This window comes from Aspergillus homomorphus (genome assembly GCF_003184865.1).
Source record: "Aspergillus homomorphus CBS 101889 unplaced genomic scaffold BO97scaffold_3, whole genome shotgun sequence".
Classification (NCBI taxonomy): domain Eukaryota; kingdom Fungi; phylum Ascomycota; class Eurotiomycetes; order Eurotiales; family Aspergillaceae; genus Aspergillus; species Aspergillus homomorphus.
The window spans coordinates 1,091,486-1,116,661 of record NW_020291889.1 but is presented as its reverse complement, the minus strand read 5'-3'; the positions used below and the strand labels follow the sequence as shown (position 1 = coordinate 1,116,661).

The window sequence follows — 25,176 nt, the reverse complement described above, 5'->3', positions numbered from 1 at the left end:
AAAATTATATATATAATATTAGAATCTAGAATAATAGACTAATTTAAAATTATAAATGATATAGTATATTAAATAATAAATTAAATAAATTAAAACTAGAATTAAAATAATAAAAAAATTTAAAAAGTCAGGTACATTATAAAAGCAGAAATAGATATAATAAATTGGATTTAAAAAAATATTAATATAAAAAACTATATATTCAGCTAGACAGGAAAAAAGATATTAAAATAAAAAATCTAACATATAATAAATAAAAAAATAAGTAAATATAGAAATAAAAAAATATTTAACTAGTATAAACTTAAATATAATATCTTATTTTCTAAAGAATTAGAATATATTATTATATATTATAATAATTTAATAATTGGTAACTAAGCTAAAAAATAAATAAATAAAAAAAGTCAGATTAGAGAGAAATCTTAAGAAGAATTAAAATTTAGAGATTAAAGAAATCTTCTACTAAGGCAGTATAAAAAATAGTAGAAAGATAGAATAGTAGAATTCTTAGATAAGCTAAGGTTTACTATGAATAGTGTATAAATTTTTAGAATTCTATAAATCTAACAAGACTTTTTTAAATTAGATATAATTATATTATTTAGTCTATTTAATATAGAAATAATTAACAAAATTACTTAGTTTAAATTAAATTAAATTTCTTAAATCTCTTAATCAAGAACTAATACTTATATTTTTTATTTTTTTAAAGAAATAATTTATTTAAATTTAGAATTTTAAATAATTCTATGTTAACTTTGATATTTTAAATAAGAAATAAATTAAATTAAATTGAGTAACTAGACTTTTTAGAAAACTTTAAATTTATTTATTTCCATATATCTTTATTAATAGTATATAATCTAATTTAATTAATTCATATTAATTAATCATCTTACTGATCAAGTATTACTATTTTATTTAAATTAGTTTAACTCAGTATTTAATCTATAGTAATTCAGAGATATTAAAAAATTAATAAAATAAATTCGGGGTTTATAAATATTCAATATAGTAAAAATTAGATAAAATAAAATAACTAAGTTATTTTCTAACTAAGAAATCAATCAATAAATAAAAAGGCTAATTCAAGAATGAACTAAGGAGTTAATACAAATAATGGTAAATTTAATATATAATAATCTAAATAATTAAACTAATTAAGAAAATAATAACTAAATGAATCTTTTTTTATATCTTAATCAGATCATTGATTATTTTCTGATTAAGAGATAGATTAATTTCGAGTTAAATAATTAGGGGTAGATTATACTTGCTGGGTAGTATTATTTATTTAGTTTATTAAAGGAAAAAAATCTACTAAGCTGGATTAGGCTGAGTGGGTTATATCTTTGACAGTTATAAAAGCTAATACTCTTACAATTTTTATAATAAATTTCTTTTAAGAATTATTAACTACTCTTATAGGAATAAGATAAAAAATCATAAAAAGAATTAGATAAATAATTATAATTATTATCTAAATAATATCTATCTGTAAGAATAGAAAACTAGTAATAATATCTTAAAATAATATAATACTATCTTTGATTCTTATAGGAGATATTTGTTTATTATACTATTTCAATCCTTAGTCCTTATGATATATTTATAGAAAATGAATAGTGTTAAATCATATAACATCTTCTTGATTCTTTCCTGATTGGGAAGTGGTGAGAGATGAACGAGGGCGGTCAGAGTGATCAGTTCAACCCACATTTACATTTTCAAGTGAACCAACCATATATAACAGTTAGGTTTATACCAAAGCCACTGAACAATAGTTCTGAGAGTAGTACTAGCAAAGTATTCAGGGTTTTAGGTTACCCTACTGAGTCAAGCTGTTCCTGGGATCTCTTTTCTGCTTTTTTGTCTGAAAAAATGATACCCAGTTAGTGGCCCCACTTCCAGAATGGGCATTTGTACTGGACTTGTAGGGCACACCCTGGCACTTAATACAGAAGAGAAGATACTATTAACACTTACTCTATAACAGTACTACTTATATTAGATTATGAAAAGTAAAGCAGTAAAGTAGAAATCTTATGTTTGAGTACTTTAATGTTAATATCATTCCTGATAAAATTGAGCCTGACTTCTTGAGGGTAGCATTTATAAGGTGTTTTAGGCCATCCATTAGTATTTTGGCTGCACATCAGCTCGGTGCCTTGTCCTCGCCTCATGGCCTCTGTTTATGCTTACTTGTCTCCTGTAACATAGTTCACATTACAGTCACAGGAAATTATTTTGCACCCCCCAACACCAACCCCCCCAATGTTTGGTTCGAGAGTTACCGCCTTCCTGGAGTGCTCACGCACCGCCTGAAATATATGAGAAGAAGCTGGCAGAATAACTATAGGCTAAATTCCATTAGGAAAAGTGCCGAGCTCCTTCCACGGGGTGGGGGGGTGCATATTAATTTCCTCCTACTATAAATTCAGCATCTACATTCAAATTCATTGATCAATGATTACGGATGCCCTTCATTTCCCCCCTTATACTTCATCTGAGTTTGATAGAATAGTTATCCTTCAAATATATCTATTATCAAGAAGAAAATTTGAACATATAATGGGTTTGAGCACAATCCTACAGTGGGCTTCAAAAAGTTTAATATAAGTAGCATCATCTATATAGTGAGTACCAATCGCATCTTCCTATGGTTTTAGCTTGTTCAATACAACAGGGTATGTAGTTACAAACCAGAAGTCTTTTTTAAAAAAAAATTAAAACTTATCTACCAGCCAAGCTCAGGGCTAAAGATCTCTGAAAAGTTCTAGACAATGTAGTTTTAAGCATGCGCTGTTCAGATTGTCATCTCTACACTGTAATTATTGTTGACTTCATGTCAAAAAGCAGAGAAACCAAGCTAAACCAGTAAGTGCATCCATGCATCTATTACTTGGCAAAATAGAGAGGATAGACAGGTGCTTGTCAATGCTCAAGTAGTTACCCGCCTCTGCGCCTTCTTACTGTTATCAACTATTCTGAGTAGGATATGCACTTCGAGGTAGCAATCATGATGTATTGAATCGCTCGCACGGCATGACGCCTGTAACTCGCTCTCAGCCGGTACTCCTGTTACCCAATTTACTTTCATATAATACCCATGGTGCAGTACCAACATCGTCAGGCCATCTCGTCTTCGAAGCTAGATGACGTCACGCTCAGAAGCTCTTCTCCAAGTGCCACCTAGTCTCACCAACTATGACCAATCTGGAGCTCACCCATCAACCAGATCGTCCGTCTTTACGTCTTTAAATCATGACGACGTCACTGCTCATCTCGTCACCGGTCTTCCTACCATTATGACGGCAATGGCATGTGACCCTTTGAACCTGGAGAGATTAATAAAGCGACCTTCTTCCCCTTCGAATATCAAGTGGAACTATTAGCATCGCAATCCGCAGAACTTTCACCTAGGTCTTTTAGACGTTTTCGAATATAACCTCAGCCATCAAAATGACGACTCTCAACTGTCGGTGCCTTCCCTGCACTACTTATTCTTTTAGTGATGTTGGAGCCGTTGGCTGATTTGGAATATCTAGATTTGCCCTCCGTGAAGCCGTCCGCGATCGCAGTGGGAGCTATTTTCACCCACACTGCCTCACTTGGTATCCTGGCTCCCGTGTTTGGTGATACCTACCATCGAGCCCAAGCCGCCAACTCAAAGGAAGAGTTCTTCAAGTCCAGAGAAACTGCCGGTGCTGCGGCGGCCTGGGGTAGTTCTTTAGTTGGAAGTGCTGTACAGACCTACGGCGTGGCGGCATTGATCAATGCAACCGGGACCCTAAGCTATAAGGGTGCGGCCTATCTGGGAAGCTTGGTCTTCATGGCCAGTGCAGCTCCAAGTGTAAGTCTTCTAGGAATGGCTTTTCATGCTACGAATTGATGGACATTGATCTAATTTACCTCTATTATTGCAGTTCATCAGCCAGATCTTCACAGAGAGGCGGCCCATCGACACAGTTGCTGTGGGCGCCGTTAGCAGGGTCTTCGAAACAGTCGGACTCAGCCTGTTCCTTACTTGGTGGGGTACGCGTACCAATCCTTTCGCTTGAGTGATTTAAATGTGAAAGAGGCTCTTTTGTGATATGTAGTTGATACTTGGCAATCGAATTCATGATTTATGCTTGTCCGACTAATTAATGATGTTGTTTGAGCCTTATGGAGCTTCTCAAGTCCTCGCAGCTTCTTAAAGACGGCTTTGCCAAATATAGTAAATGTATTGCTTAGGTGATGGAATAGCTGGCCTGAGAGAAGAGAACCCAGGTAGACAGGGTTCACAATGCTTTTATCTTCCCACCAGATTTGCAATTGTAAGTTATATTACCGTCAGATATTGAAAACACATTCAAAGCACTAAGAACAATTGACATCCAAAGCCATCTTCAAGAAGATTATTCCACTCATATCAATCCTGAATAACGACCGACCTTGACTGACTGGGGCACATTGAGTAGTAGGTAAGTAGATCGTATGACAATGTTCAATATATGTTTTGAGCAATGAGCTCGCCCACGCAAAAGGAGAGTTGTTCATCCTCCGAACTTGTCTAGCACATTCGGATGCAAGATATATGTATCAGATATTCGAGTTACAGGCACGTAAAATTTGCATGGGAAGATTCGAGCCCAGGATAGCACTTGAATTTGAAGAATGATAATGCATATCTACACCTAAGTATATTTAAACAAAAGTGCGACAGGGGTACCTTCCAGGGCGTCAGTTATTTAATAACACTGCGACATGAGATATAACTTACACGCCAGGGTAGCCATGTTCATGACCCAACTGGTACTTGGAGGCTGAAGAATTCAAGCTGCAAGGCAAGGGTGGCAACCCATTTGCACCCAGAACGCCTTTGACTCCCGCCTTGTCTTTCTTGAAAAGACCGGCGAGACCGCGCTCCTCTCCCTCTTCTTTGATCGATACCAGCTGCTTTTCGCCTGCTTCACCGAGCTTTAGAACCTCTTTGGGTGCTGCTTGACTTCCTACGCTGAGAAGACCAACGGCATCTGCCTGGCTGACCGTACTGAGCCTGGGGTAATTTCTTCGCACGTCTCGCTTCCAGTAAGGGTTATCGGCAATGTCGCCTGCGGGGATAGTGACTGGATCATCATAGGACAAAGGTGGAAGAGATCCTGGAGCCGGCAGGCGAAATTGGGAGTTCAACGGAACGCCAGTAGAGCGATCGGGGTCAATGGCGAAAAGGCGGCGGATACGCTCCCATATACCAGTTGATTGAACAGTGTATTTCTGGAAAAATATATTAGCAGATTCGATACTGCACTGCGATCGCAGGACGACGAACCTTGTGAACAGCTATCACGTTGGATGCCGACTTGGCCGCTTTCATTATGTCACGAGCCATTATGATGTCCTGTTCGATCCGTGAGTGTGTAAATTTTGAACCGCACAATCGACTCCACAGCAAAGCATTGACATCAATCGCCGCAAATTTCATCGAATAACGTACCTTTGAGAATCCGACGTCAGTAATGTTAATCTGGAATCGATAGCTCGCTGTCAGTAGCAAGTGAATCTGGTGGAGGCCTTTCGCGGAGGTCGAGTCGTTGCGGGCGGAACAATAGTATCTCCGACTGTGATCTGATTGTAAGCATATACCTTGCATTTACAGAGTAGACGGAAGCCAAATTCCTGGAAAGGCTCTCTATTGAGTTAGCATGATGGCACGAGCAGCTGGAGCAGTAACCTGCAAAGAATACGTGTTATCGAACAAATGACTGGTAACGTGCATTCTCAGCTCACTGGAATCTTCATGCACTACAACTCAGAGACGCCATAAAAATTGCCGCGCTATCCATTTGGAAGTGGCACATTCACATTTACCGAGGAACATCATAGAATACTCTACTTCGATTATCGACCATTAGTCACTTGCTGGTATGATTCATCTAGTATCTTGACGTCTGCCTTACCGTGGCAGATTGGTCTTTGCGTAGGTGCAGCCCTGGAAATTTCCCACTCTTTCACCAAGCATCGGCAAGTCGTCGCGCAGCGTCGAATGTTGCATCCGGGCCACCCACTTTATGTAGGAGTACTTCACCCTGCTTGTTTATAGCGAAAACCCCGCGTAGTGTTCCCCTGGGCATTTTCTTAAGCCCTAGAGCAGCTATCAAAGAATAGCAGGGATTGCACAGAAGAGTGTATGGCAGGTTCTGTTTTGTCTTGAAAGTGGTGTTTGCCTTGGGAGAATCCGCCGAAAGACCGTAAACCGACAAACCACTTGCAGTTAGAGAATCATGGTTGTCGCGAAATAAACAGGCTTGCTTTGTACCTGTCCTGTTGTTAGTTGACTTCAAAATCTAATCTGTCATGCGGTGAGTCTGCAACAAGAAGGACAAACGGGATTGAATAGTCGAGAAAAAAGGTACATGAGTGCATCGCATACTAATTGCCAAAGAAGTCGAAGTCCATCATCAAAAAATCAAATGCCAATTCCACGTACATCCAGGGGTTGAGGCTCTGGGATACGTAAATAGCACGACTCCAGACTTGCTACAGTCGACAAGATCTTTCAATGTAAGCTTCTTCCCATCATGGCTCTCAAATTCACCACCAAAATGACTCAGGTCCAGCGTCTCTCCGGCTTTCGGGATTTGATGGCGAGCATTGTGAGATGAAGAGGCACTAGCCTTGATGTTTTCAGGCGCTCTTTTTAAAGTCGGGATGGGTGTCTGAACGCGCTTGCTTTCCCGTCCGGTGTCGAGAGGTTGTGCTTTCCGCTTCCTTAATTCGACCATCTCGATGAGCCGTGACCTTTGATGGGAAAATGCTGCAGGTAGTTTTGCAAGGTATCAAAATCAAGTGCTTCTGGAGGGGATGGTCTGCTGTTCACGCTGCACTTGTGTGGAGAGACAGTAACCACCAAGTTGGTAGGTCTTTTGAGATCCTAAGTATCCTTAAATACTTGTCATGTTGCTAATCCAATGACGGGTAAGGGATGGGTTAGCGACAGCACAACACCAAGGACCAAAACACCACAATAGAAGTTCTCGACTTTATAAGTCCCGCAAGGTCATGTTATCGAAAAGCCTCTTGGCACTTCGTCTGACTTTCAAGTTGAAGCTTGATTCGTGCAATGTCTCATTGAAGAAGATATCGTAGCCTGTCCTCATCTGGTTTCTCGACTGTTTCGAACGATACCTTTCAGAAACTCTAGTTGAAAGGTCCCTCATGCATAACAACTTTAAGAACTCTACATTAGAAAGATATGAGTGGTTCATTATATTTGTAAAGCCAGTTTTGTGTGGGCTTTTTGTGAAGGAAATGCTATTGGCACTCCATGTATGCACATCTAAGAATTATACCTGGGTTGTGACGAGGTCGTGTAGACTGCTAAGGGACAAGTAGCGGGGCCACTGTAATATACCCTAACAAGGGATGTAGGGCCATCTCGGAGCAAATAAGTATAAGGGTATAATGATGGGAAAATCGAATTCTTTGGATTGTCAAATTGAGATAATCAGTTTGGGATTATCATGGGCCTACTCAATCAAATGGCAATAACAGGTAGGATATTTTGCACTTGCAAAGACTATGATGCTTCGCCGTATGAGGTTTAAGTCAGGTACTTTCCATGCGCAGTTCTCCCTCTGGTCAAGCCGGGAAAGTCCGATCCTTGGCGCTGCCTAGAGTTACGGATGCAAAAATTTCCACCGTTGATTTCCTAACCGCCCGAGTCATCCAGAAGTTGCGAAGCTGTCGCCACCCGCTGTTATTCCAGTGCCTCGCCTCCACCCTATCTCATCATCAAAGGGGGAGACTTTTGCGCTTGAATATATCCCTTGTAGTCATTGACTTTCGCCACCTCTTCGTAGTGGTTCGGATTGTTTATTAAAGTCTTATCCACTTTCTACTATCTGTCTTCTGCCTTCGCCGCCGTGTCTTGGTCATACAACTTACACTCTTTCGCATTCAGTTTTTGGAGCTCGGCTCAAATTTCTTTAGTCGAAGACTGATATACATTCACTGGTGCCCGCCATGAAGGTCTTCTCATCATCATGTACATTTGATTACTCATGGGAGGAGGTTTCAGCCGCAAACTGGCGCAAATACTGCCCTTGGAATGACAAGTCGACACATGTCGTGGCAGTAGACACACTCTCCCGGAGTGTGGATTCGAGCACTGGTATAGTAGGTGGCTATGGCCTTTTCGAAACCGCTTCAGATAGAATCAGCATCACTAATGTCATGATCTCATTCCAGTTGCGCACCGAACGTTTGATTACTTGCAATCAGTCTGTGCCTCAGTGGGTGCTCTCGCTATTCGGAGGCAGCGCTACGTCCCATGTTTACGAAGTATCATATGTTGATCCGGTCTCCAAAGTGGTAACGATGTGTTCGACAAATCTCACGTGGTCAAACGTTCTCAGCGTCAGGGAAACTGTCGTCTATCAGCCCTCACCATCTGATCCACACTCTACTACACAGTTCAATCAAGAAGCGAAGATTACTGCACTGTGTGGAGGGTGGCAGAAAATCAAGAACAAAGTCGAGGAGGCGAGTGTGGAACGATTCAGCCAAAACGCGAAGCGAGGTCGAGAGGGATTCGAAGCCGTTCTGGAAATGAGTCGACGAGTTTTCAGTGAACAGCGGGAGCTCGACAGCAACCGACTCTAATATTCATCATCATCTCATCTTGACCCACGCACCATCTTCTCATATTCAATCATTGTTATATTCTGAGCGTTTGCATATACTTGGCGTCAATTCGAGGTGTCCATAAGCGTCCGGTGCCAGGGATTTTCCCTTTCCATTTCTCGATTCCACCTATCGACTTTACATTTCAAATCTCCGTTTCACTCAGAGTTTGAGGTATTTGGATTCAGCTCAAACGCTTGTTTTAGCTAAACGAGCATTTACGGCTTGATGAGGCATGTCCCCAGCACAAAAGTACTAGAATTTCGGCTTCATATCTTGTCTCCTACTACACCCTGGTTGTCCACCCTGCTGCAGGGTCGTATCTTTGTATTATAATTGATCTGAATATAAGCTTATCCATGTCATAATATACCGTGACACCATAATGTACAAAGCCAGCTCTTTTTTAGTCAATGACTCTAATAGCCGCCTTCTTGCTTTCACATCAACATATACTCAAGACGTTGCCAGATAGGCCCGGCAACTGCCCGAAACCCAATGACTGCTGAAATGCTGCCACGGACTTTTTGCGTCTGTCAATTATGCAATACACCATACTACAAGCGTGCCGTGAGATCCTGCTTATCCTGAAAATCCGAATAGCAACTGAACTTGTGACTCCAGGTACGATTTGTCGTTGGGGCGACAAGGTCACGTGCACTTAGCATGTATTCTGTAGCGGTGAGTTTGGATCAGCTGGAAGTGACTGTTGGAACAAAGATAAACACTGATTTCATGGCTCTAAGTTCTTGACACAATGTCTCGGGTCTCGAATACACTTTCCCAAATCTACCACGGCCAAGATCAAAGCCTAAATGGGAGCTCCTTGTATCTTGTACTCGTGTTGACTTTAACCCCCTCCCCTCCTGGCATGTCCAAGGTATTACCAAATACTGATTTGAATGTACATTTCCAGTTATCAAAGCTCAAACCCTTGAGAGAACGAGGAAATCAGGGAGGCCAAACAGGGCCACATGATTTCACCGCATACTGTACATACACACGTGCAGGAACCATATACACCAACATTCTCATAATCACCTAACAACGCCTTCTCATACTAAGTTACCAGACCTGAGACTACTCAGTAAGGCTATACTCCGCCCGTCCACTATACCCGCGCTTAGGCCCAATAACTAGCTCCTCTTTCGACGCACCCTCTTACCCCTCAATACTGCTTCACCGTCACTAGGGAACGTCCATTGCCTCTTTTCTTTTCTTTTCTTTTCTTTCTTCATTGAGTCTCGGACTTCTTGGATAAGGACCATAACTGGTTCAATTATCTCTGGTCGTCTCGATTCCATTCACCTTTCCCGTCGTCGCGTCTCCTCCAAAAAACGTTACGGACCTCTTTAACATGAGTGCATCAGCCGAAGACATAGTTCCACCCCCTGGCAGATGGCCAGCTGATCCTCAGGACGACCTACCCATCTCAGAGGATCGTATCTGGGTAGATGGGTGTTTTGATTTTAGTCATCACGGTGGGGGTCGAATCTTCTTTCTCTTTGGCCTGTTCTTGAAAGCTGAGTCTTGTGTCCTAGGACACGCTGGTGCCATGCTGCAGGCCCGTAAATTAGGCAGAGAACTTTATGTCGGCGTACATTCCGACGAGGCGATCCTTGAGAACAAGGGTCCAACTGTGATGAGATTGGAGGAGAGGTACGTTGATTTCTGTGAAGACAATCAAGTTCATTGCAAGGTGTGGCTGATCTTGACTCAGAGTAGCTGCAGTAGAAGCGTGCCGATGGGTAACTCGCTGTGTTCCATCGGCCCCTTACGTGACCTTCCTGCCTTGGGTGTCACATTATGGATGCAAGTATGTCGTGCATGGTGATGACATAACCTCCGACAGCAACGGTGAAGACTGCTATCGTTATGTGAAGGCTGCAGGCCGCTTCCGAGTGGTTAAAAGAACACCAGGAATATCAACAACAGACCTTGTTGGGCGTATGCTTCTCTGTACCAAAGGGCACTTCGTCAGAAGTGTGAAGGGTATGATCAATGGCAAAGAAGGCTCTGGCAGCGAACAGGAACGCACACAATCTGCCGAGAATCTGCTCCAGAGAATCCGTGACTACGCAACTGATGAGACCGGTCTACAACCAGGCCCCTGTGTCTGGGTGTGGAATGGCTCCAGCTCCGCCAAGCTAGGAAATACAACTGAAGAGCCCGGATCTTTTGAACAGATTGTTGGGGGAAAGCTACCGAGGCCGGGGCAACGTATTGTGTATGTGGATGGGGGTTTTGATTTATTTTCCTCGGGTCATATTGAATTTCTGCGCCAAGTCCTCGATTCAGAAAAACTCGAAGGCCACCGCCGCCATTGGTATGACTATGAAGCCAGGGAAAAGAGAATTAAGGACCATGGCGAAGATTATGAGCCGGCGTTTGTTGTTGCTGGCATCCATGACGATGACGTCATAAATTACTGGAAAGGACTCAATTACCCCATCATGAATATTTTTGAGCGTGGACTGTGTGTCCTTCAGTGTCGCGTGAGTTACAACATGCTTCGAAGATTGGGAGTAACTTATCCTTACCATGCTAACCCTTCCCTCCTAGTACATTCATGCTGCCGTATTTTCGGCTCCCTTCTCCCCGAGCCAGCCATATCTGGAAGCAATGCCTCTGGGTGTACCAGATGCAGTTTACCATGGTCCCACGACGTTCATACCTCTAACCTATGATCCCTATATTGCCCCAAAGAAGATGGGTATTTTCAAGGAAACTCCGAGCCATGCCTATCAGCACGTCAATGCTGGTGAAATCGTCGACAGAATTTTGAAGAGTAGAGACGCATACGAGGCGAGACAACGTGCTAAAGTGGAAAAAGGCGTTATCGAGGGTTTAGCCAAATCGAAAGAGGAAAGTATAGCATGAATCGCGGGTGGCATCCACCATAGTTTATTTCAAGACATTGGATCAGTGCCGGTGGTTGGCAGACGCGCATTATGAATAAACAAAATATGGGATCTGGAATTCGAACTGTAATCCGGCCATTTCTGGCTTGTGATACTTTATACACATATCCCATAGGTACAGGGAAAATCGTTCCGAAGGTGATTCCCCACTCGGGAAACTCCCATGGATGTTGGTGTTCCAATCTTTCTCGGCGAGTGTATAGGTGCAGCAATAGACCAATAGATTGCATTCTTTTTGTCCTTTCCAGTAACAAGGTAATCGAACAGTCTGCATGACTAGAATTAGGGCCCGACCAAAGCACACAACAATGAATCATAGGAAAGGAAGATAATCTGCTCGTGACTAGTCTGCCGCCACGAGCACGCCCTTTTCTTCAAGCATTTTGGCGAGCTCCCCGTTCTGGTGCGTTGACATCAGGATATCACAGCCACCAATGAACTCCTTATCGAGGTAAAGCTGGGGGATTGTGGGCCAGTCAGAATATTCTTTAATACCTACGGGTCGAAATGATTTGGAAGTTAGCCGAACTCTATGTGAACAACAGAACCCACATCCACCCAGCCGGAGTTAAGAGCATACCCTGACGCAGCTCTGGATCCTCTAGAACATTGAAGGCGACAAACTTCTTGGGATCGACGCCTTGCAGACCTAGAATCTGTATACTGGCCCGTGAGAAACCGCATTGAGGAGTCTCCGGAGTGCCCTTCATGAAGAGAACAACTGGTGCAGAAGCGACTGCTTTATCGATAGCAGTCCGAGTTTCTGATGACAACAGACGGGCATTAAGAAAAAACGATAAATGTGAGCCTGGCAAGCGAGGCTGAGTGAAGTAGGATGGGCGGGCGAGTGGCCGGAATGCCTAGGAGATCATATCTTGCTGTAAGTCTCGTGAGGTAGCTAGAGCCAGACTATTATGACTCACGGTAGAAGGTAGAATGCGAGAGAACATGGTTGTATCTAGATAGTTGATAACAGCATACAGTATCTGCACACTGGCTGTAGTTGAGAACGGCCTAAGAGCATACCGATTTTGCGGAGAACTTCTGCTCCGGTTAAGCATGCTCACTAAGCTACCTTCTACTTAACGTAATCGGTAAGCGAGTGGTCCATATAGGCGAGTAGCCCAGCTCCGTATTCCATATAAAATAGCTATTATTAAAAGCTAAATATCTCAACTATTTCTTATAGATTTCTTATAAAACTTAGGATTAAGCTTAATATTACTATGATTATCTAGTATAACCTAGAGAAAACCTAATATATATTTTAATTATCTAAATATATATATATTTTCAGTATTTTTTATAATTTAATATAGATTTTAAATATTTTATAAAATATAATTCTTTAGTCTTTAGAAATAATACTATAAATAGAAAATATACTTAATTAATATATATTTAAGTTTTATAATCTTAAGTATTATGTTTATTAAGATATTCAGCTTTAAATAATAACTATTTTATAAGAAATACAGAGTTGGGCTACTCACCTATATGAACCACTTGCTTACCAATTACATTAGTAACTTAGTTACTGCAAACAGGTGCCAGCTCAGTGTGGTCCAAAAAAAAGTTCAACATAGAACCAAATTCTGCCGCGTAAGCGGTGAAGCATTCATGATACACTGAACTTTTCTCTTGGCAGGTACTTTTAAAGTATCCTTAAAGTACAGAGGTGGAATTCTTTAGTCTTCAGAGCTTGGTATTACATAGTTATATATACTAGTAATCTAGTATTATTACATCTTATACTAATCTATATAAAAGATTATTATATTAATTTATAATATATTATTTTAATAGTTTTATAGATCTTAATAAAAAAAAGATTTCTATAGCTTTAAGATATTTATATCTAGACCTTTCTTAATAATTTAGTATACTAGTCTAGATAGAATAAAGAGTTAATGTTATATTATAAGAATTTAAATCCAGATATTAACTTTATATTATATAGAAATTAATATTAGTGATATTAAAATTTAAATAAATATTTACTAAAATACTTTTAAATATTTTAATTAGAAAATATATAAATAAAACTTTAATCTTAATATTTATTTAAGAATTTATATTAAATATATTAAAGTATTTATTATTCCAGTTATATTCAGATCTCTAATTTTATAAAGTAAATTATTATTATAAAAATTAGAGAAAACAGGGTTAAATATAAAAAATTATATAAAATATTGTAAGGACTAATATTCTTACAACCTTTATAATAAGCTTATTATAAAGAAATATTAACTACTTCTATAAGAATAAGATAAGAGATTATATAAGAGACTAGGTAAGTAATTATAAGGACTAAGGGGTGAAATAGTATGATGAATGAATATCCCTTGTAAGAGTCAAAGGTGGTGTTATATTATCTTAAAGTATTATCACTGGTTTCCTATTCTCACGGGTAGCTGCTACTTGTGTGGTGGTTGCGGCTACTTGCCTAGTCTCTCATATGATCTCTTATCTTATTCTTGCAGGGGTAGTTGATGTTCCTTCACAATAAGCTTATCGCGAAGGTTGTAAGGATATTAGTCCTTACAGTAATTATAACTATTATATAAGTAGCAGCTACTTATAAGAATAGGAAACTAGTAATAATACTTTAAGATAAGATAATACTACCTTTAACTCTTATAAAGAATATTTATTTATTATACTATTTCACCCCTTAGTCCTTATAAATATTAATTTTTAAAATATTAATTAGTTTTTTATTTATATATAAGATTCTCTATATCTATTATTTAAAATCAATTAAATTAATTATTAAGCTGGGTTTTATTCTAGAAATAATTATTTGAAATTATATTTTATTCTATATAACTAGACTCTAAATAATTTTAAAAATATTATTCTTAATAATAAAGTAGTTATATTATTTAATTAATACTATAGAAGCTTAAGTATCTGGAGATACTAGGAAATATTTTAAAATTTCTATATATATTATTATCATGGGTAATCCATATTAGAGTGGCTAATAGCCAGGTTAGGTTAGGTTAATCAAAATTTTTATACCTGACTATAGATTAATAATTAAATATAAAAAATATATATTTTTATCTAGTTTAATAAATAATTAATCTATAGATTAAATTTCTTAATAATTAGATTTATTTAAAAAAATAGTATAAAATAATAGAATATTTCTATCTAATTTCCACTTTATTCTACTTAATTTTTATTTAATTCTATCTAATTTTATTTAATTAAGGTATAATAATTAATTATAATTAATTATTATATTTATAATTAATCTGATTTTATATCTTAATCTAATTACTAAATTATAATTAAATTAAGATTAAGATATAATAGTAAGATTAAGCTACTCTATTCTATATAACTAAGTAGTTTTTATAACAGAATACTTATATTTTAGTTATAAAATAGTCTTTAATATAAAGAAGTTCTGATATATATTTCTGATTAACTTTACTTATCTCTCACTTTTATATAGAAATATAGTAAGAAAGTGAGGTAAAGGTAAGGTAGAAGTAAAAGATATATAAAAAATAATAAATGTGATAAAGAAACAATAAATCAATAAAATAAATAAGATAGTGAGTTTAATATATAATAATTTGAATAATTAAACTAATTAAGAGAATAATAAGAAAATAAACCTTTTTTACACCTTAATCAGATTATTAATTATTTCCTGATTAAGAAGTGGGTTAGTTCAGGGATGAGTAGTCAGGAGTAGATTATGCCATCTGGGTGGTATGATTTATGAAGCTTATTAAGGAAAGAATAATTCAGCTGGTCTATTAAACTAGTTTAGACTAAGTAGGGCTGTATATCTGACAAATAGTTATAATATTAATAATTTAATAGAATCGATATTTTAAATATCTGGGTTTTACTATACTTTAGAAAAATAAAAATTAAACTATAATTGTATAATACTAGTATTTTAAATCTATACTTGATTAATCTTTTTTTTAAAATTCTATTTTTTTTCTTTTTAACTACTTATAAAAGAAGAGTATAGAATATAATTTTAATAATTATATTCTAAAAATAATTTAGAATTAGAAATACTTTAATTACTTATAATTTTTTGATAGAAAACCTTATTGTAATATAGAATATTATTAATAGATTTTAGAATTATTAATAATTATAATAGTAAAGTACTAAATTAAAATAAAAGATTTAATAATATAATCTTAATTTTATATTAAATTATTAATAGAAGATTTTATTACTTTTATATAATTCAAAATTAGATTAAGATTAAAGATATTTTTTATTTTAAATTAATCTTCAATATTTAGAAGTAATAGAAATAATTTTATAATTAAATTATAAATTTTAAAAGATATTTTTTAAATTTAATATTAATTATTAAAAGTTCTTTAAAATTATAAAATTATAAATATTACCTACTAATAAAGATAGTACTAATACTTTAAAAAATTATTTCTTATGGAAAAAACTTATTAATTAATTATTATTTTTTTAGATAACCTTTTTTATTATGAAACACTGCCATATTTAAATTAGATACAATAAATTAATTTAAATAAATATAATAATAAAATAATCAGAATTTATATAAATTATATATTTATCTTATTATATTAGAATAGTATTTTTTTAGAATAATAAAAAGAATACAAAATTTCTTATTAAATTATTTCCTGATTTTAATTAATATATTATAAAATTTATTTATTAATTTTATAAAAATATAATAAGATAATATTGATTATTAATCATTATTAAAATCTATATTTTTAATAGTAAAAATAAAAGTAAGAATAAAAAGATTTAAATATATTATAAAAATAATTCTATTTTAATAAAGAGATACTATACTTTCTAAGACTTTATATTTATTATTTGATTTAAAAATAATTATATTATCATTTATATAACACTACTAATATCTTATAAATTAATATTTTAGAAAAATTAAGAAATCTAATTAAATTTAAAAATTATAGGTTAAAGAAATTAATTCAGAGAATTAAATAAAATTAGAGTTTTACTCTTTATTTTAATTTAACTCCTTAAAATAAATACAGTTAATAAAATCTTAATACTTATATAAATATAATTCCTAATATTAAGTATAGTATTATTAATATTCAATGTATATAATATCTTTTTATAAAAACCTTACTATAATTTTTCATTTTAAAGAATAATACTAATAAAATAGTCCTTAATTATAGAATATAAGATATTCTTATAAAAAATCTAATCTAAAAAGATAATAATAATTTACTAAATTCTATATAGTAATTCATTTTAATTCTAATAATATTCTTATTTTATTATCTACAACTACTATTAATAGTTATAAAATTTATTTATATCTCTAAAATAAGATATAGTAGGTTAAATTTAGTAATATATAAAAATCAAATTTTTAGATTTTTTAATATTTATATTAATACTAAGTAGATATGACAGAGCCAGTCTAAAAGCTCAAGGCTTACTCAGCTCAGCTGAGCCTTAAGTAGGCTGAACTTAATTCAATAAGATTTATAAAATAAATTTTAGTTAGTCCTTAGTTTACTTAACTATATATTCTTAATTTAATATATTAGCTATATTTTTATTTTATGATAATATTATACAGCTATTATATAGGATACTTAATTTATATATTTAATTTATCTAATATATTAAATTAAAATAAATACTTTTTTAATAACTCTACTAATTCTTAATATAATTAAAAATTAAATAAAGAATATAATTTAGTATAAAAATATATATTTAATAATCTTTTTAAAATATTTATCTTCTTAACAAGGTTAGTTACTAACTTAAATTAAACTAGACTTTAAGATATATATTAAAACATTTATTAATATTAAATTAAATATAAAAGTAAATAGAAAAGTATTAAATTAATTAGTTTTAAAATTAAATTTAATAAGGAGATTTATTTATTCTAAAAGTCTAATAATACTTATTAAGTAAGCTGGACTACTTAATCTGAAATTATAAATTAAGTTAAACTCTGGTTTAGAGTAGTTGACAGCCAGATTAGGTTAGGTTAATCAAAATTCTTATACCTGACTATAGGTTAAAAATTAGATATAAGAAATATATATTTCTAACTAGATTAACTAATAATTAATTTATAGATTAAATTTCTTAGTAACTAGGCTTACTTGAAAAGATAATAAATATAAATAAATTATTTCTTTTTATTTCTATTTAATCTTTATTTAATCTTATCTAATTCTATCTGGTTTCTATCCAGGTTAGCTGTTTTTAAACTAGTTTAAATATAAATAATTAATTATAGTTAACTATTATATTTATAATCAATCTGATTTTTGTATTTTTATTCTAATTACTAGATTAAGATTAGATTAAGATTAAAATATAATAATTAGATTAAGCTACTCTACTCTAGTTAACTAGAAATTAAAATTTGAACAAATTATTATATAATTATTTAAAAGTAATCTAATCTACTTAATTATTATATCTAATTCTAAAAATTGATATTATTTATATAATATTATTTTAGGATCTAAGTCTTTTTATATTAATTATTAAGAAAGATATTAGATATATGTTATAAAATTTATAAGTATATTTTAGCTTAAATCAAATAAAAATAATATTAGATTTTATAATTACTAGATATTATCTTTATATTTATAAATTTTTTTAAATTTTTTTAAATTTTTTTTACTAGTCAGTTTCTTTTATACTTATTAGATATTTTTAAGTATAAAAAGTATTAAATATAATTATTAAGAAACATATTTCAATTTTAATCATAATATTCTTCTAATAATATTATCTTTCTAGATTAAGAGAATTTTTAAATTTATAAATACTAATTTATTGAAATATACTATATTAAAAAACTGAATTTAAATTTTTATAATCTTAATCTATATTAAGATTATATAATATAATAAAATTCAATATATATTATATTTTATTATATTTAATAAATAAAAATTACTATTAACTAATATATAAAAAATAAAAATAATAATATTAAATCATATAAATTATTTAATTTATAATTTTATGATAATTTTATTATTTTCCAAAAACTAATAGTTAATTAATTATTTAATATTTATATTTTGGTTTTTTGGTATTTTAAAAATACCCGAATAAGTTATTAAATAAAATTTTATAAATATAAAACTTTATTATTATTTTTAATATTATATTTTAAAAATCTAATATTAATAAAATTTATTATAATTAAGAATACTCTAAAATTATTATTATAATTTTTTCTTAAATTAAAAATTATATTTGTTTAGATTAGAATAATGAAGTAATAAAAAAATAAATTAGATTTTAAAATATAAATATATTTTAAAAAGCTTTTATTATATTTATAAAGTATCAAATCTAATTTCTAATACTTAATTCTAGTTATAATAATTCTTAAATAATTTTTAAAAAATAATCTAAAATATATAATCTTTTATTTTTTAAAAGTAATATCATAATAATTCTAATTTTAGAAATTGAATTTTATTTTTAAAAAAGATTTTTTATAAATTAAAGATATCCCATAATATTATAAGAAAAATTAAAATTGATTTTTGACCTTTAATTTTATAATTAAAATTATTTTATAATCTTTCTTAATAATATTAGAATAAAATTAATTATTAAACTTAATATAAGATACTTGTTATTATTATTAAAATTATTAATTATTTAAGATTATCTATTTTTAAATACTTTAAATATATATTTAATATCTTTAGTTATATTAAGATTACTAGAAAATTAAAATAATATTTATATATTAATTAGTTAAATCTAAATATTAATAATATTTTTTAGATAATCTTATATTTAAGAAAAGTTATAATTATATTAACTCAGATAATAAAATTAATAAGAAAATTAAATTAAATAAAAAAGAATATTTAATAAAAAATAAGAAAAGGATTTATATAAAATCTATTAATTAACTAGTTCTAGTAATATTTATTTTATTTTTCAAAAATTGGATAAATTTTATTAGATTATTTTTTTCTTCTATTTAGATAAAGATATAGAAATGAACTTATATTAATTATAAATAATTAAATAATAAAAAACTTTAAGATTTATAATTAAAATATTACTAAAATATTATATATATAAAATTTAAACTTAAGTAGAAGATTTATTTTTTATAAATTTATATTAGAAAACTATAGTACTTTAATTTAAGATAATAAATATTAGATAAAATTTATTTATCTCTAGAATATTACAAATTTTTTTAAATATTTTAAGCTCTATATTCTATCTTCTATTTTAAATTAATTTAAAATTAAACTTAATTTATAAGACTTAGATAAACTCAGTATCTCTAATTAAATAAATTAAAAATTAATTAAAACTTAATCTTAAGTTATATTTAATTAAGTTTAGTCTATTTAAAACTAAATTAAGCTAAGTAAATCTTAAACTTTTAAATTATCTCTATTATATCTAATATTATTAAATAAAATAATAGTATTACTAGTAGTAAATTTATTAATATAAAACCTAAACTATATAATTAAATATATTTGTAAAAGAATCTTTTTATTATTAATATTTAAAAGATATTTTATTAATTTTATTTAGATAAATAATTAGATTAGTAGTATAAATTGATACTTTAAAGATATATTTATAATAAAATTTAAAATTTATATTAAATATAAATATTCTTAAAATATAGTATTTTAGTATGAGTAATAAAATACTTAAATTCAATTATATAATTTTTTAATAATTTATATTATAATATATTTATTAGTAATATATACTTTAATTTAGATATAATAATTAATAATTATAGAAATAAATATATTATTTATTATTTTAATAAATAGATATTTTTCTAAGATAATAATACTATAATTAGTTATATTATATAACTAAATGTATTAATATAATTAAACTTTATATAAATCTATATAAAGAAAATAAAGTTTTAATATATTTAAATAATAATATTTATTCAATATTTATAATTAATAATAATATGTTTATATTTAATATTTAGAGTTAGTATTAAATATATTTAATAATATTTATATAAATTATATTTTAATTTTAAGAAGATAAATAATAATAATATTTATAATTATTATAGAATAATTAAATATTACATAAATAATAATTCTTTAAATTAATTATTTTTAGTATTTTTGTAATATTTGTATTTAATAATATCTATAAATAATATTTTACAAAATATAATAACTTTAAAAATATAAACTTTTATAATTAGATATTATAAAATAAATATTTATATAATATACTAATTAATATAAATAAGATATTATTATTATATAAAATAGATAACTTTTTTAAGATATATAAAAATAATTTTAATTTTATTAGTTTTATTAATTTTATTAATCTTATTACTAATAGTTTTAATAATTATTATTTAATTAATTATAATTATATTCTCTAATTTAAGATTAATTAAAATATTTAAAATATTTAAATTAATTATATATTTATTTATATAACTACTCTAATTTAGATTACTTAATAATGAAATTAAATTAATAATAATAATTAAATAATACAGTTAACAGTTATAGTATTTTATAAAAATTAATTATTATAAAAATATCTTATATATAAATATATTATAAGATAAATATATATATTATAGGATAAATATATATATTATAGGATAAATATATATATTATAAGTTAAATCTTTTTTGATATATTAAAATCTTAATATAGTAAAATGTTAGATAGTTAAGAATTATTATAAAAAATCTAAAACTATTCAATTATATATTAAATACAGTTTAACTGTACTGAATTATAATATAAATATAATATATATATATATATATATATATATCTTTATAAGATTTTAAATTAAAAATAAACATATACAGATTCTGATTAGTCTAAATATCTTTATTTAATATTCAGTTTTTAGTCTATTTTTTAAATATTAGCTACTCTACTCTAGTTATTATATAAAATATTAAATATAATATTTCTTATTTTATTTCTTACTACAATAGAATTCTTTAGCTAGTATTATTAAGTTAATAATTATAATTATATATATCTCTTTTTAAAACTAAACTAAAAATTGAGTTCTAGAATTTAGTTTAATATTATAAAATATAAAATTAAAATTACTATTATTATAATTACTAGAATTTCTTATACTTCTTTAATTATTAATCTAGATTATAATTATTTTTTTTAATTTAAAAATAACTAATAATTATAATTTTTATTATATCTAAAATTATAATTCTTAATTTTTGATTTATTATATTTTTAAAGCTCTTTATAAGATTTATTAAGTTTTTAATAAATATAAGATTTATAAACTTTTTAAAATCTAAATTTATAGTATTTTTAAGATTTAGTAATAGAAATAAGAAATTCTTACTTATGATATTAATAATTAAATTATTTAAAAAATTTATTAATTATAAATTTTTATTGAAATAGATTAATTATTATATTTATTAATCTATATATTATTTATTTTCTGTTAAATAAAATACTCAATTTATTATTATTATCTAAAAATTTAATTTAAAATACCTCATCAATTTATTAATTTATTTATTATTTAATAATATACTAGTTATAGAATATTTTTCCTACTTAATAAAATTAATAATATATTATATAAAGACTATATTATATATATATTTATAACTTTAATTCAACTATAAATTCTTTATAATATCAAATACTATTAGAAATATAATTCATAAGATTTATTATATTTCTATAATATATTTTTTTAAGTTTATTTTATAACTTAATATAATAATAAATTACAATAAAATTAATTAATTTCTTTAAACTTAAGATTTTATATATAATAAAAGTTTAAATTATTTATATTAAAATTCCAAGAATATATATAATATTTAGAATAGTTTTTAATATAATAAAAATTATTATTATTACTAAGTAAATTATTATTAAATAAAATATTAGTATTTATTACTTAATTTAAAATTTAGTATAATTTATTGTAATTAACTAGAATTATTTAGAAATCTTATTGAATAACTTAACTTTACTATATTTAATTAGTTTAATAATATTATATTTATAAGTAATATTGATATTTATAAAGAAAAACAAAAATATAAAAATATTAATAAATTAAAATATTTTTATAAGATTTAGTATATATTATAAACTCTTAAAACTACTTCTTATAAAATTTAAATATTGATTAATTAATATAATTATAAATAAAGAAAAATTATTAAATTTAAACTAGATTCTAGAAAGTAAAATAATATAGAAAATTAAAGAAAAATATAAATATATAATTAAAATAAAAAAATAAAACTAGTAAGTAATATTTAGAATATCTAATTAATAAATAAACTAATTAGAATATTAGAATACTAAATAATATAAAATATATTTAAATTGATAATACTAATATTATATTATTTCAAATAATAAACTTAACTAGTTCTAGTAAAAAATAATTTAAAATTAATATAATTAAAATAATATAATTCTCTAAATAATATAAAATAAGATATAGAAGTAGATATTACTAATTATAATATAAATATAATTAATTATTTTAATATGATTAGAATTTTCAAATAAATATATTGTAATAGTTATCTTAACTTATTAAACAGATTTAACTGATTATTAAATATTTAAATTTAATGATTAATCAAAGTATAGTTTAGATATATATAAATAATTCATAAATCTAATAAAAATTAAGATTTTAATTTAATATAAACTAATTAATATTTTAAAAAATAATAAATATAAAGCTTTTAGAATTTTTTAATTTTTCATAATAAATCAATATTAAGATATTTTTGAAAGAGATATTTTTAAAAGAACTAGAGATTAGATATATAATAATTAATAAATTAATAAATTAATTCTAGGATTATTTAAACAGTTAATTAAGAATATGAAGACTATATTAAGAACTAATAATATAAAATATAATTAATAAATAAATATAGTAAATTGTAGATTAATAGAACTAAGATATAATAAATATTTAATATAAGATAAAAAAATTTATAAAAAAAAGAAAATAATATAAATGATATCAGATTTTAAAGTAATATACTGATGTAAAATTCTTAATAATATAGTAAATCAAATAAATAAATTAGAATTAGAAATAAAGATAATAAATTAAGATTAAAAGATTAAATATTTTATAGATAATAAAAATATATATAATAAATAAAATTAGAAATAATATATTAATACATTAATATAAAAACTATATAATTAGTTAAGTAAAAGAAAAAAGAATTAATACAAAAAATCTAATAGATAATAAGAAAAGAAATAAATAAATATAAAAATCGAAATATATAAAATAATAAATTCAATTAATATAAACTTTATTATCATAATATATATATTATAACAGGTAGAATATGATATTATAAAATATAGTCATTAATAATAAAGTTAAGAAATAAATAAATAAGAACATTAATTTAGAAAGAAATCTTAAAAATAATTAAAATTTAAAGATTTAAGAAGTCTTTTATTAGAATAGTTAAAGTAGCTAATAGCTAGATTAAGTTAGATGATTCAAAACTTCTATACCTGACTATAAGTTAATAATTAGATATAAAAATATAACCCTATTTAAATTAATTAATAATTAATTAATAGGTTAAATTTCTTAGTAACTAAATTTATTTAAGAAAATAATATAAAATAATAAAATATTTTTATCTAATTTTTTATTTAATTCTATTTTATTTTTATTTAATTTAGTTTAATTTATACTTGATTCTTCTTAATCTTATCTAGTTTAAATATATTAATTAATTATAGTTAAATATTATATCAGCAGTTAATCTGATTCTTATATCTTGGCCTAACTACTAGGTTAAGGTTAGATTAAGGTTAAGATATAATAATCAGGTTAAGCCACTCTAAGAATAGTATAGAAAATAGTAGAAAGACAGAATAGAAGACAGAATTAGATATGGCAGAACTAGTTCAATCACTCAAGATTCATCTAGCTCAGCTTACTTATTAAGTAAGTCAAGTCCTGCTTAACTACTTAATAAATAGGTTTTTATTAACTCTTAGTTTACTCAGCTAGGTATTCTTAATTTGATAAATTAATTATATTTATATTTTATTATAGTATTATATAACTATTATATATGATATTTAATCTATTTATTAAATTAAATCTATATTATATATTAAATTAAAATAAATACTTTTCTTTTTATAACTCTATTAATTATTAATATCACTAAAAAGCATAATTAAAAATTATATTTAATATATAAAAATATATTTATTAATAATTCTTTAAGTATTTATCTTCCTAGTTAGGCTAGTTATTAACTTACATTAAATTAGAATTAAATATATATATTTAATTAAGAAAAGATTTATCAATACTAAGTTAAGTATTAGAGAAAATAAAAAAATATTAAATTAACTATTTTTAATTAAGATTAAGTCTAATTAAGGTAGTTTATTTATTTTAAAAATTTAGTAAAACTTATTAAGTAAACTAGATTATTTAACCTTGAGTTTTAAACTAAGTTAAACTCTGGTTAGCTGAAACTCAGAGTTTGAATAAGTTATTATATGATTACCTGAA

At 28.0% G+C, this 25,176-nt stretch overlaps 6 protein-coding genes across 6 annotated transcripts; 3 read left to right on the top strand and 3 right to left on the bottom strand.

Moving 5' to 3' along the window:
- The first annotated feature begins 3,127 nt into the window (after nucleotides 1-3,127).
- Nucleotides 3,128-4,515, top strand: BO97DRAFT_402952 (DUF1761 domain-containing protein). The gene is made up of 3 exons (XM_025694629.1): nucleotides 3,128-3,481; nucleotides 3,552-3,856; nucleotides 3,930-4,515. The coding sequence occupies exons 1-3, from the start codon at nucleotides 3,466-3,468 to the stop codon at nucleotides 4,062-4,064; spliced, it is 456 nt and encodes a 151-aa protein (XP_025555717.1). The 5' UTR covers nucleotides 3,128-3,465; the 3' UTR covers nucleotides 4,065-4,515.
- Nucleotides 4,416-5,494, bottom strand: BO97DRAFT_402951 (putative NADH-ubiquinone oxidoreductase 21 kDa subunit). The gene is made up of 3 exons (XM_025694628.1): nucleotides 5,318-5,494; nucleotides 4,769-5,262; nucleotides 4,416-4,717 (listed from the first exon to the last, which is right to left on the bottom strand). Exons 1-3 carry the CDS (start codon nucleotides 5,375-5,377, stop codon nucleotides 4,693-4,695), a joined length of 579 nt encoding a protein of 192 aa, XP_025555716.1. The 5' UTR covers nucleotides 5,378-5,494; the 3' UTR covers nucleotides 4,416-4,692.
- Nucleotides 5,495-5,811: 317 nt separating this feature from the next.
- Nucleotides 5,812-6,899, bottom strand: BO97DRAFT_138685 (thioredoxin peroxidase DOT5). The gene is made up of 3 exons (XM_025690086.1): nucleotides 6,476-6,899; nucleotides 5,946-6,304; nucleotides 5,812-5,877 (listed from the first exon to the last, which is right to left on the bottom strand). The coding sequence occupies exons 1-2, from the start codon at nucleotides 6,768-6,770 to the stop codon at nucleotides 5,997-5,999; spliced, it is 603 nt and encodes a 200-aa protein (XP_025555715.1). The 5' UTR covers nucleotides 6,771-6,899; the 3' UTR covers nucleotides 5,812-5,877; nucleotides 5,946-5,996.
- An 809-nt stretch (nucleotides 6,900-7,708) lies between these two features.
- BO97DRAFT_440311 (putative mitochondrial protein sorting (Msf1)) lies at nucleotides 7,709-9,034 on the top strand. The gene is made up of 2 exons (XM_025698064.1): nucleotides 7,709-8,163; nucleotides 8,236-9,034. The coding sequence occupies exons 1-2, from the start codon at nucleotides 8,011-8,013 to the stop codon at nucleotides 8,647-8,649; spliced, it is 567 nt and encodes a 188-aa protein (XP_025555714.1). The 5' UTR covers nucleotides 7,709-8,010; the 3' UTR covers nucleotides 8,650-9,034.
- A 993-nt stretch (nucleotides 9,035-10,027) lies between these two features.
- On the top strand, nucleotides 10,028-11,997 carry BO97DRAFT_456205 (ethanolamine-phosphate cytidylyltransferase; the record flags this gene model as incomplete). Its single annotated transcript, XM_025699155.1, has 3 exons — nucleotides 10,028-10,329; nucleotides 10,391-11,165; nucleotides 11,233-11,997. The coding sequence occupies 3 exons, from the start codon at nucleotides 10,028-10,030 to the stop codon at nucleotides 11,548-11,550; spliced, it is 1,395 nt and encodes a 464-aa protein (XP_025555713.1). The 3' UTR covers nucleotides 11,551-11,997.
- BO97DRAFT_475320 (monothiol glutaredoxin GRX5) lies at nucleotides 11,639-12,636 on the bottom strand. The gene is made up of 3 exons (XM_025700394.1): nucleotides 12,515-12,636; nucleotides 12,172-12,451; nucleotides 11,639-12,086 (listed from the first exon to the last, which is right to left on the bottom strand). The coding sequence occupies exons 1-3, from the start codon at nucleotides 12,539-12,541 to the stop codon at nucleotides 11,935-11,937; spliced, it is 459 nt and encodes a 152-aa protein (XP_025555712.1). The 5' UTR covers nucleotides 12,542-12,636; the 3' UTR covers nucleotides 11,639-11,934.
- Nucleotides 12,637-25,176: the final 12,540 nt, after the last annotated feature.